The 12,347-nt window shown below is 39.1% G+C and overlaps 1 protein-coding gene across 16 annotated transcripts in view; it reads right to left on the bottom strand.

Annotated features, from left to right (window-relative positions):
• The window catches only part of Mbtd1 (mbt domain containing 1), a 58,311-nt gene that overhangs the window by 12,916 nt on the left and 33,048 nt on the right, over positions 1-12,347 (bottom strand). For all 16 annotated transcript variants that reach the window (XM_051158311.1, XM_051158313.1, XM_051158298.1 and 13 more), the window contains 8 exons: positions 11,954-12,071; positions 9,587-9,721; positions 8,966-9,054; positions 7,948-8,182; positions 6,856-6,911; positions 6,092-6,196; positions 1,840-1,987; positions 195-277 (listed from right to left, as the gene is read on the bottom strand). In XM_051158311.1, the coding sequence (XP_051014268.1) occupies positions 195-277; positions 1,840-1,987; positions 6,092-6,196; positions 6,856-6,911; positions 7,948-8,182; positions 8,966-9,054; positions 9,587-9,721; positions 11,954-12,071 (969 nt within the window). The remainder of the gene's footprint in view (positions 1-194; positions 278-1,839; positions 1,988-6,091; positions 6,197-6,855; positions 6,912-7,947; positions 8,183-8,965; positions 9,055-9,586; positions 9,722-11,953; positions 12,072-12,347) is intronic.

Genomic DNA, 12,347 nt, shown 5'->3' with positions numbered 1-12,347 from the left:
GCATTCTCCCTTACTCTAATTAAAAAAAGAAAAGAAAAGAACATAATGTTTATTACAAACTTGCTTCTTTCTCTAAGAAAATACTATACTGCTTTTGTTAATTTTCATTAAGAAAATTTAATATAAGGCAAAGAACTTTTGCTCAAGAATAACTTCCATTCTTATGTCATGATCGTGCCACCATTTAAACTTACCTTATTAAATAGTTTTACTGGTGCTGCAATGGAGCCGGTTTCCCTGAGGTAGTCAAACCATTTAAAAGGAAGTTTTGTGTAACCTAAAAAATACAACTAGCTTAGGTAACAGTACATTTAAAATTAGCAGAATCTTAAAATGTAGGTAACTTCAGTACATGAAATCTCAAATTTTAGGTGATACAAATTTCTTTTTATTTTATTTAAAAATTTTTATATTTTTATTTTTGAGATTGGGGGGTTCCAAAAAGCTCAGGCTAACCTCTCAAGTGTGCTATGCATTAACTTTCTTCCTCCTCCTCCTCTTTTTTTTTTGAGATAGGGTTTCTCTGTGTAGCCTTGGCTATCCTGGACTTGCTTTGTAGACCAGGGTGGCCTTTAACTCACAGTGATCCGCCTGCCCCTGACTCTAGAGTGCTGGGATTAAAGGTGTGCACCACCACACCAACTGTCTTTTACTTCTTATTTTTGGCTGCACTGGGGATCTAATCCAGGGCCTCAGGATGCTAGGCAAGGTGCACCTACTACTAAGAGCTAAAAGCCTTCCCAGCAACATCAGGCTTTAGAATAGCCTAACATTTAATACTCTGAATTATTTTTCTTTTTTGAAGGAAACTAAACTAGCAAATCTTTGTTTTGCTTTAGCCTATCTTAGAAAAAACCCAAGGCAAAGGTACTGAAATTAGAAAGTTACTGGTTAAACCATGAGAGTTGTTAAAGACAGACTTTCTTCTAAAAGGTAGATAGCTGGGCGTGGTTGTGCACCTTTAATCCCAGTACTTAGGAGGAAGAGGTAGGAGAATGTCTTTGGTCTATATGGTAAATTCCAGACCAGCTAAGAATACAGAGACTATGTCTCAAAGAAACAAAAACAAAAGGCTTGTGATAATCTGAAGAAAGAACCTTCTTTTCCTTGAGGACTTTTAATGGGTACTTGAAATGCTATTAAATACTTAAAATATAAAAGAGTAATACTTAAAAAATAAAAGAGTAGTTGCTCTTTCAGAAGACGAGGGCTCATTTCCCAGCACCTGCAGCTCCTAACTGTCTGTCCCTAGAGTTCCCTCTTCTTGCCTCCTGAGGCACCAGGCACATGACCCACAGGTGGTACAGGTAAAACACCCATACCAAAAACCAAACCAAACCAAACCAAAAAAGAAAAGCTTGTATGTACAGGAACATGTAGTTTTTGAGATCACTATGTTAGAGGTTGTATAAATATTGACACATATTATAACATGAACAAACTCAGGAAAAACTTCCACTGTAATTTATTAAAATAGGCTAGAATACAGAGGTTGTGTTTTAACTTTAATTAATGTATTAACCCGGGGACAGGGTGTTGTTGTACAGCTTGTGCTGGCCTGTACTCATTATATAGAATAGGCAGGTAGATTTCCAACTTGCGAGAGATCCTCCAGCCTTTGCTCCCAAGTGCTGGGATTTCAGGCATGTACCACCAAGGCCCAGCTTCCAAATATCCCTAAGCTCTTGAATGTTTTAGTCTATCTATAAACACATACCCACACATATTGTGTATAAATACACACATAACAAGAAGATTAGGGCTGTGTTAAATGTAAGCAGATAACATTCAGAAACAAAGCAAGGCTAAATACTGAGTGTTTATACCAGGATGGAATACCTCTGGGTGGAGTCAGTTCTATCATGTTAATTTCACAGAAACCCACAGGGAAAATAGAAGGAGAGGTTGCATGGTAACAGAACCAGTCAGATCCGTCTGCTGCTTCTGAGCCATCGATCCCAATCATCAGGAATCCATCAGCCAGCACCTTTGAAATCAAGAGAATCCCAAGTACTTGAACATGTATACCACTACTACAAAAATATTTAATGACATTCTGAAAGAAAGGGAAATCTGTTACATAAAGACATTTTCAAATTGGATGTTAAATAAATCGATACAATAAAAAGAAGCTGATGTAGACTGTTGTTAATGTGCACCAGAAAACAGAAGTGATTTCAGACAAGCAAGTTTACACAGAGATGATATCAGATGCTTGGGAAAACCAATCTCTTTTGCTAATGACTGACTGAGAGACTCTTTTTACAGTTTAGTCGTATAGGGCCCAGTGTGTGAAATGCTTGGCTGCTAGGTCTGATGACCAGAGTTCAAACCTTGGGACCCACATGATAGAGAAATCCAACTTCCTCTAGTTGCTCTATGATTTCTACACATCAAACACAAAATGTAAATGTGATAAAAAAAATTATGTCATGTTCTAAGTGTCAGGTTCTTAGCCCTAACATGGTAATGCTTTCCTTTTCTTCTGACTTTTTAAAAAATATTTATTATGTATATGGTATTCAGCCTGCACGTACACCTGCTCAACAGAAGAGGGCACCAGATCTCATCATAGACGGCTGTGAGCCACCATGTGGTTGTCAGGAATTGAACTCAGGACCTTTGGAAGAACAGCCAGCGCTCTTAAGCTCTGAGCCATCTCTCCTGCCCTCTCTTTTGGCTTTTTATATAGAAGACTCTTGCTAAACCTCTACCTTCTTCAAGCTTCAACTTGCCCTTTTTTCCCATGCTCTTCTAAGACACTACGGCTGCTTGGGCCCAACAAAGAATCCTCTGAACTCTACACTGTGTCTTAGAACGCAGTTAATAGGTAGTGCCTTTGGATACTAGACCTTGAACTTGAGACCCTCTTGCTCCAAATTCTCAAGCCTTGAGTTATAGACTTGTAGCACCATGTCTTGTTCCCCTCAAATTAAAACAAAACAAAACAAAACACAACAAGTGTTTACATCATGCCCAATTATCACAAGACAACCTTGTGCAAACATATCATGTTTTACATTATTAATATTTCTAATTTCCATTATACTGCAAATAATTTATATGCTGTAAAAACACCCAAGAAAGATAAAAGCAAAAAAATTGAGACAGGTTCAAACACACAAAGGCTTGAGGATACTGCAGTGAGGTGATTAGATAGTACTTTGAGACCTGACTCAAGGCATATACTATGCAATCTGTTGCTGTCCCACTTTGATCTTGATCTAGCTTGCAAAATTCACCAACAACTTTGTTTTCTCAAGTCAGAAGTCTGTTTTCCATAACACTAACCTCCTCAAATATAACCCTTATTAGTCAGACAAGGTTTTACTATGTGGCCCATTGCTGGCTAGGAATTATGTAGACCAGGCTGGCTTTAAACTCAGAGATTTGCTGGCCTTGGCTTCCTGAAGGCTGGGATTAAAAGCATTCACCACTATTTTAAGTCTTATTTTATAGGACACTTGAATTTTACTTTTTGCCCCTCCACTCCCAGACTGTCATGTTCTGATCTAGTAATTAATATTCATCCCTCTATTATTCCTTTTATGAATCTTTTATTTTATTTCTTTTTATATTTTGGTTTTTTTGAGACAGGGTTTCTCTGTGTAGGCTTGGCTGTCCTAGACTCACTTTGTAGACCAGGCTGGCCTTGAACTCGGGGAGATCCACCTGCCTCTGCCTCCAAAGTGCTGGGATTTAGAGGCGTGTGCCACCACTGCCTGGCTCTTTTATGATACTTTGTTTGGTATTTGGATTTTTACCTCCAACCATTACATTTCTGATTTTAGTTCTTTGTTTTGTTTCAATGATCCCAGATACTATCAACTTGACAATCACTGGAGTGTATCTCTCTTGCAGAGTCTCAGAATTTACTTTATCTCATGCTGAACATGTTCTCTGAGAGCTAGTCTGCCTCAAGCCAACACCTCCTTTTCTAGACCTTCTAAAGTAATCACTTAGTTTACAACTCTTACCGCAAACTTTCTGGTTCTGTTAAAAAAAAAAAAGTTCAAGTACTTATTAACATTTTAAAAAATTAATGTATACAAGTGTTTTGCCTATATGTTTTGTCTGTGCAGCATGTGACCCTGGTGCTCATGTCTGTCAGACAATGGCATCAGGATTGCCTGAAACTACTTACAGATGGGTGTGAGCCACTATGTGGGTGGTGGGAACCAAACTCGGGTCTTCTTGCGTGAGTATTAAGTTCTTTAATGGTGGAACCAACTCTGGAGACTGACACCTTTTTTTGGGTACAGGATATTGGTCCTAGAGCATTGCACATGTTAATAAGCAGGCATTCTATCACCGAGTTACATCCATTGCCCCAACTTTTTGGATGCATACTCTCTGTATGTATGCCAAGCTCTTGCCATCATGAATGTGCTGATTAGTCTCTGTTAACTTGACTCAAACTAGAGTCACCAAGAAAAAGGGAACCTCAGCTGGGTGTGGTGGTGCACTTCACTGAGGTGGTACCTTAATCCCAGCACTTGGGAGGCAGAGGTAGGTGGATCTTTGTGAGTTTGAGGCCAGCCTGGTCTACAAAGCGAGTCTAGGTCAGCCAAGACAACACAGAAAAACTTTGTCTCAAAAAATCCAAACCAAACCAAACCAAAAAAACAAAAACAAAACAAAAAAGACAACCTAAAACCAACCAATCAACCAACAACAAAAAACAAAACAAACAAAAACAGAAAAGAAAAGAAAAAAGAGAACTTCAATTAAAGAACTGTCTTTTTTTTTTTTTTTTTAAAACAGATTTATTTATATGTATGAGTGCTCTGCCTGCATGTACGCCTGCACACCAGAAGAAGGCACCAGATCACATTACAGATGGCTGTGAGCCACCACGTGGTTGCTGGGAATTGAACTCAGGGCCTCTGGAGGAGCAGGCAGCGCTCTTGCCCTCTGAGCCATCTCTCCAGCCCTAAAGAACTGTCTTTTATCAAATTGGCCTGTGGGCATGTCAGTAGGACATTTGCTTGATTATTAATTGGTGTAGTAAGGCCCAGCCCACTGTAGGTAGTACCAATCCTAGGGAGGTAGATCCCAGATGGCCAGGTGTGGTAGCATACACCTTTAATCCCAGCACACAGGAGGCAGAGGCAGAGGCAGGGGCAGGTGGATCTCTATGAGTTCTTGACCAGCCAAGGCTAAATAGTGAGAATTTGGCTTAAAAAAAAAAAAAAAAAAAAAGTAGCTGAGCAAGCCACCGAACAGCATTGCTCCATGGTCTCTGTTCCTTCAATGATGAGGCAAGCTAAAACAAACTCTTCTCCACTTTGTGCTGTTACAAGGGAAGCTTCCTGCAATCCCCTAGCTCACATCTGAATTTGAGACAACTTCTTACCTCATTCTTCAGCATGTAAATATTAAACTAGCCTATATTTGGATTGTCCTATTAGACAACAAACATACCGATTTCATTAGTATGTAAATTTGATTTTGCCTTTAATAAAGAGTAAAATTATACCTATACCAAAAATTATTAAAAAAATTAAATTGTAGCCAGGCATAGTGGCACATGCCTTTAATACCAGCAGGCAGCAGGCAGATCTCTGTGAATTCAGAGGCTAGCCTGGTCTACAAAAGACAGCCAGCGCGACAAATAGAGAAACCGTGTCTTGAAAAACCAAAGGAAAAAACCATTAATTTGTGACATATCTGTATGTGTTTGATTTGTTGTTGTTGTTTTTTGGTTTTTCGAGACAGAGTTTCTGGCCTTGCTTTGTAGACCTGGCTGGCCTCGAACTCATAGCAATCTGCCTCCCTCTGCCTCCTGTGTGCTGAGGTTAACGGCGTGCGCCACCATGCCTGGCTAAGTATTTGATTTGTATAAGTTTTCATAAGCCTGCATGTCATGGGCTACACTAAAGCTCTGGGTAAAAAGGGGTGAATAAGTCCTGATCTTGACTAGAACCCACTACAGAACTCAAATTTATTTATAAAGTTCAGTAACTTTCTTCTCAATGAAGATCCAGACAAAAACATCTTTTTTTCCGAAAACATCTGCTCAAGGCCTCCTTCTGTCTTCAAATCTGGTTCCTCTAATCAAATTTCTCTAATTTAAAGCATACTCTCTTACCTTTCTAATGGTTGCAACACATATTGTAGAAAGATTTAATGGGTCTATAGCTTCCAATTTCATTCCTTCTTTGAACCATTCTCCACTCTGGTCCACTTCTTTCACCTATACAAAGCAGACACACTATTATACATGTCTTTTACAATTAGCCACTTAGTGCCTGTGGAGGTCAGAGGGTGACTTTTGGGAGTCAGTTCCTCCTTCTCACTTTTGTGAGGCAGGGTCTCTGTGTCTGTGGCACTATGTACTGGATGCTGTACAAACTGTAAGCTTCCAGGCAGTACTCCTTTCTCTGCCTCCCATTTTCTGTAGGAGTGCTGGGACCACACATGCACTGCATGGTATCTGCACCAGGCTTTTTACACATGTTCAGAACAACAGCTATCTCCTTGGCCGATAAATGTCTTTTTTTTTTTTTTTTTCCCCCTCCCTCAGACAGGGTCTTCCTCTATAGCACGGGCTGGCCTGAAACTTGTAGTCATCTTCTTGCTTTAGTTTCCTAAATGTTTTCACTTTTATTTCCAACTTGAAAACATTTACTAGACGCTTGTTCCTACCTAGGGTTTAACTCACATTTTCTTAAGGGAACAGGAAGATTATACAGTTACACACAGTTTAGGAATGAGCCTAATAAGGATTTGTAACACCTGAGAACTACAGATTTTAATTTTAAGTGAGCATATGTGATATTCACAATTTTAGGAAACTGCACAACCCCCTTTCAATCTGACTTACAAATGAGTGCTTTGATAGAGACTTCTTACCTTTGCAAATAAGTGTGGTGGTGTATCAAAATGCCCATCTTGTTTCTTTGTAATATCTACGAGGAAAAGTTACATATTAGTCTGTCAACATTTGTGAGATAACAAAAAACCCACACTTCCTTGACGGGTTCAAACTCATAAGGTATGGAATATTCTAGACTGGAAAAAACATGTTTTCTGCATTTATGATGGTAAATAAAACTAATAGCCTTTTCTGTCTTTAGAGCACATGTGTATATGATCTGTGTATATATATACACATGTACATAACAAAAATTAACATTTCCATTCATTATAATGCTGTTAATTCTACAATAAGGGCATTACATTATTAGAGGCCTTTCCCTTTGGCATGGTTGAAGAGAGGGCTTCACACATGCCAACACTCTAATATTTAGTTATCTCAGCAGCTCTTTTCACTTTTTGTTTTGAGGCAGGGGCTCACTAAGCTGCTGAGGCTGTCCTTGGATTTATTATGATCATCATGCCTAACCTTCTGCACAGCTGGGATTACAAGCCTGTACTACTAGGCCTCTCTAGAATAATGCTTTTCTGTGTTTTGTACCATGTCTAGTTAAATTCTTTGTTATTTAGATTACAATAGGTGGAAGGGAGATCTCATAGCTTTCAAATGGTCTGAATAAGAAAAGAGTAGTAAGGGGGCTGGGGAGATGGCTCAGCAGTTAAGAGCACTGTCTGCTCTTCTAGAAGTCCTGAGTTCAATTCCCAGCAACCACACGGTGGCTCACAATCCTCTACACTGGGTTCTGATGCTCTTTCTGGCGTGCAGGTACACATGTAGATAGAGCACTCATATACATAAAATAAATCTTAAAAAAAAAAAAAAAGTAACAAGACAATTGTACCTGTGAGAAAAAGTCATTAAATTTTTTGGGGGAAGGGGATGGTGCTAGAAATCAAACCCGTGGCCTCATGCTTAAGTGTGTATTATTTTAAATGGATAGGAAGTGGAAGGAACATAAGGAATTAGTACCCTAATTAGAGTAACCAGGCTAGAATGCTATCTTGGATCTATACTTTGTAGGAGAAACAACCAAGTACTTACTCAACCTCAGCGATACTTTTGCTTACCAGATCTTTTGAATCGATGGCCTATGCTTCGAGACCATCCAATATGGTGGATTAAGGGGCTGTGCATGTGGCACCAGAAGTCATCCGTTCTGTCCTCACTCTCTTCATACACTAACCTTAGTCTTCCTCCAATTACACTTTCCACCACTGCTACTCTTGTTCGACATAAATGCCTCTTGTCAACTACTTCTACTCTCATACAAGGTTTGAAAGGATACTGCATACTCTCCGAAACCTTCAAACAAAAGCAGAAAAAAATCCTGTTGGAGACTCAAGACAAAGGTCTACAAGCAATTTTAACATGGCCCTGTCAATACATGTATTTTTGAGATAGGGCAGCCCTGGCTGTCTTGGAACTTGCTATGTAGATAAGGTTGACCTTGATTTTACAGATATCCACCAGCCTCTGCCTCAAAAGTGCAGGGAATAAATGTGCGTACCACCATGTCTGCCTCTTGTTTTGTTTTGGGGGACAGGGTTTCACTATTTAGCCTAGAAGTTAACTTCCAATTTTTGGCCAGCCTTTTACCTCAGTCTCCTGAGTCCTGATATTATAACAGTTGTAAGTCACCCTGTCTAAATATATATTTGATATATATATATCCCACCCCATAGTGTCTCTCTGCGTAGCCCTGGCTGTCCTGGACTCACTTTGTAGACCAGGTTGGCCTTCAACTCACATCGATCTACCTGCCTGTGCCTCCCTAGTACTGGGATTACAGGCGTGCACCACTGTGCCTGGCGGTCATATAGTTGATATTTAACAGTTCAGAAATTACACCCCCCCCCCCCTTTTTTTTTTTGAGACAGTGTTTCCCTCTGTAGCCTTGGCTGTCCTGGACTCATTTTGTAGGCCAGCCTGGCCTCAAATTCACAGAGATCCACCTGCCTCTGCCTCCTGAGTGCTGGGATCAAAGGTGTGTGCCACCATATCAGAGTGAAATTATAATTTTAAAAAAGCCCTTCTAAGTAAATCTTTTAAAAGAGCTCTTCAATTCTTTAAGGATCCTATTTTTACCTTTTGTGAGAAGTCAGGAGGAAGTGTTTTGGCACCAGTAAGTCTTTTTACTAGAAAAGCTTTCCAGTTTGTGTATTTATGTTGAACAGCTGAAATAAAAAGAAATAACTAGTTATCCTTTAGCAGATAGAACTGTTTCACAATTAAAACAAAAACAAAAACAAATAAACAAAAAACCAAAAACAAATAAGGTTAACAGTTTCTCTGGATGTCGTGAGTATTAAAGTGCTGAAAGGTAGTAAGATTGGAGAAAATAAGTATATGTATAAAATTTATAAAAATTATTTGCTAAAAAAAACCTATCATTTCAATTTCTGTATTACTTTAGGATATTAAGTATAAAACATCACTTAGATATCTATTTAAAATGACTGTGGGCTGGAGAGATGGCTCAGACGTTACAGCACTTGTTGCTCCTCTTACAGGACTAGGGTTTGATTCCCAGCACCCAGATAGAGGCTCCCAACCACCTACAACTACAGCTCTGGGGCTCCAATTCCCTCTGTGGAGGCAGGCATGCATGTATGCATGCATGCATACATACATACATACAGGCAAAACATTTATACATATAAAATAAATGAATCAGAAGTTTTAAATAAATGATCACATGCTACTCACTTCTAGGAGGAACAAGAGGTTTTCCACTGGCTGCACACCAACCAACTGGATGAATATCAGACCCACATATATTGCACCAGAAATCCAGAGAAGAATCATTTTCAAATCCTTCATATCTCAAAAGGGCATTATAACCTAAAACCAGCAAACCAATGATAACATAGTAAGAAAACAAAATCTAAATGATACAGGCGATGGCTGTGAGGCTTTGCTGTCCCCCTGTAGGAGAACACTTGCTGTTATTAACTGGTTCTGTCCCATGCCAGGGATTGGGATTTAGACATGAGGTGGTGAGGAAAATCTATACTAGGTGGTACTGATCTTGTTGGACTATTGTCCAACTTTTGAGAATCTCTTGTTAATACAAACACAACTCTTCAGAGCATATTTTTTATGCTGTGTTTCAATTTTATCTATACTTTTTCAAATTCTTGAGAGGGGGAAGATCTCAGTGAAAATAAGTGGTACAATAGTCTCATGAGATGTGTGGTTCTCTTTAAGATAGTCTCTCATGTAGATGAAGCTGGCATCAAGCTGGCTGTATAGCTGGAGATAACCTCCAACTTCTCACAGCTTCCTCCTCTACCTCCTAAGTGCTGGAATGGTAAGTGTAATTAACATGTTGGAAATCGGTCTTAGGAGCTCTGTTTTTGGTGTGTGTGCATGTGTGTATGTACAAATACATGTCTGCAAATCACAGGACAATCTCAGGGGTTGGTCTTCCCCTTCCAGTCTGTTTGAGATAGGGTCTCTTTTTGTTGCCTGCCATGGTGTATACCAGGCTAGCTGGTCTATGAGTTTTTGGGGGATTTTCTTGGCTTTGTCTCTTAATACTAGGCCCTGCTTCTCTTGAGATTTACTACCAAAATAGTGAAGAATATACTTATAAGATATATAAGACAATAAGAAGAAACAGAAATGTAACATCAGAATCAGTAATTAGGAATAATTCTTTGCCAGGCATGGTGGCACAAACCTTTAATCCCAGCATTCAGGGAGGCAGAGGCAAGCGTGACCTCTGAGTTTGAGAGCAGCCTGGGATACAAAGCACATCCAAGACAGCCAAGGCTACACAGAGAAGCCTTGTCTCAACCCCTTCTCCCCCCAAAAAAGGAATAATTTTTGGACAATAAACACTTACATGATCTATTTACATGCAAGTGACTTAAATCTGGGACATAACTGCTGTCTTTAACTAGAGTACAACAAACAAAAGCATTTAAAGAATAGTTATACAGACAGATGTCTCAAGGAAAAGGCATGGGTTTGAAGTGGGGAGGAGAACATACAGAGCCTGGGACTCTGCACAAAGGCACAGATGGATGAAAGAGAGAGATTAGCTTTATCTTAACAGATCATTTTTGTTAAGAAGCAATTAAAAAAAAAAGTATATGTCCAGTACTTTAGAGTGAAGCTCATTCACAGCTGCAAACTGTGACCACCTTAAAGGATAAAGAGGCTGCTGCTGATGTTCCAGGGGAATCGTCATTAGAGTATTTTTAGGAGGTATATACATGGCTTACTAGGAGAGGCCGTGCCCAGCACAAAAGGCATGAATTCATCTCACCCCTGCTGCACACTTTCTTGTTTTTTCTTAGGCAAAGTTTTTCTATTACAAAGGCATGGCTGATCTGAAACATACTACATAGACAAGGCTGGCCTTGAATCAGAGATTCACCTGCCTCTGCGCCTCCTGAGTGCTGGGATTAAGGTATGGGCTGACACAATCGGCATCAAAGCCACTTTTAGTTAACTCTAGGCAGGGTATAGTAAAGCAATATTCAGTGTTATAGGGAGACGAGCTGAAGATAAATGCCTACCCCACTCAGCTGGCCTGTCTTGCTGCTTAATTTTTTTTCCCTTTCTTTTTTTTGAGACAGGGCTTCTCTGTGTAGCTGTGGCTGTCTTGGATGCGTTTTGTATACCAGGCTAGTCTCAAACTCAGAGATCAAGCTTGCCTCTGCCTCCCTGAGTGCTGAGATTATAGGCGAGCGCCACCATGCTTAGCTAACTTTTTTTTTTTTAATGGCTAGAAAGAACTGAAAGAACAATATTTCCCTCAGAAAAAGCTGTGACGGCTTTATGAGACTCAAATTTTATGAATTAAATTCTACAGCTATATCCATTTGTTTATATGCTACTATGGTTGTTTACATGTTAAAATGGTAGAGATGGGAATAGACTGCAAACCCCACAAATCCAAGAATATTTATTGTCTGGCTGTTTATAAAAAAAAAAAAAAATTGCCAATGCCCACTATACATATATTATTTATTTGGTAATGCTTGCAAAATTTATACACTTTTTTAAAAAACAAAAGTCTGTGTCACTGGCATGTTCTAGTAAATCATCATGTATGCTTTTCACCTGCTAATTTTATAATTCCAGCAATCCAGAAGACTTTGGTAGGTAGACTGCAGTCTGTATTGGGAACTTCTATCCTTACATTTTCTGAGATATCACCCCAGCAGGTCCCCATAGGTGCCTGTCATACAAAAATTATTAAATTATCATCTTAGTAACATGAACATGAAACATCATTCAAAATTAAGAATCACCAGTAATGAAATATTCAAATAAAAATGTCATTTTAATACATTATTTTTTTTCTTTGAATGCATAGTTTCTATTCCTTGTTGTAAAGAACTCTATTTGGAGAAAGCCAGAGTTAGGATCAAATTCAAGACAGAAGAGTCTGTACCTCTTATATGCATGTTGACCTTAAAATTCAACAGACCAAATGCAACAGACACTTAAGTAA

This window comes from Acomys russatus, chromosome 16, assembly GCF_903995435.1.
Source record: "Acomys russatus chromosome 16, mAcoRus1.1, whole genome shotgun sequence".
NCBI lineage: Eukaryota > Metazoa > Chordata > Mammalia > Rodentia > Muridae > Acomys > Acomys russatus.
This window is presented reverse-complemented; position numbering and strand designations above follow the sequence as displayed.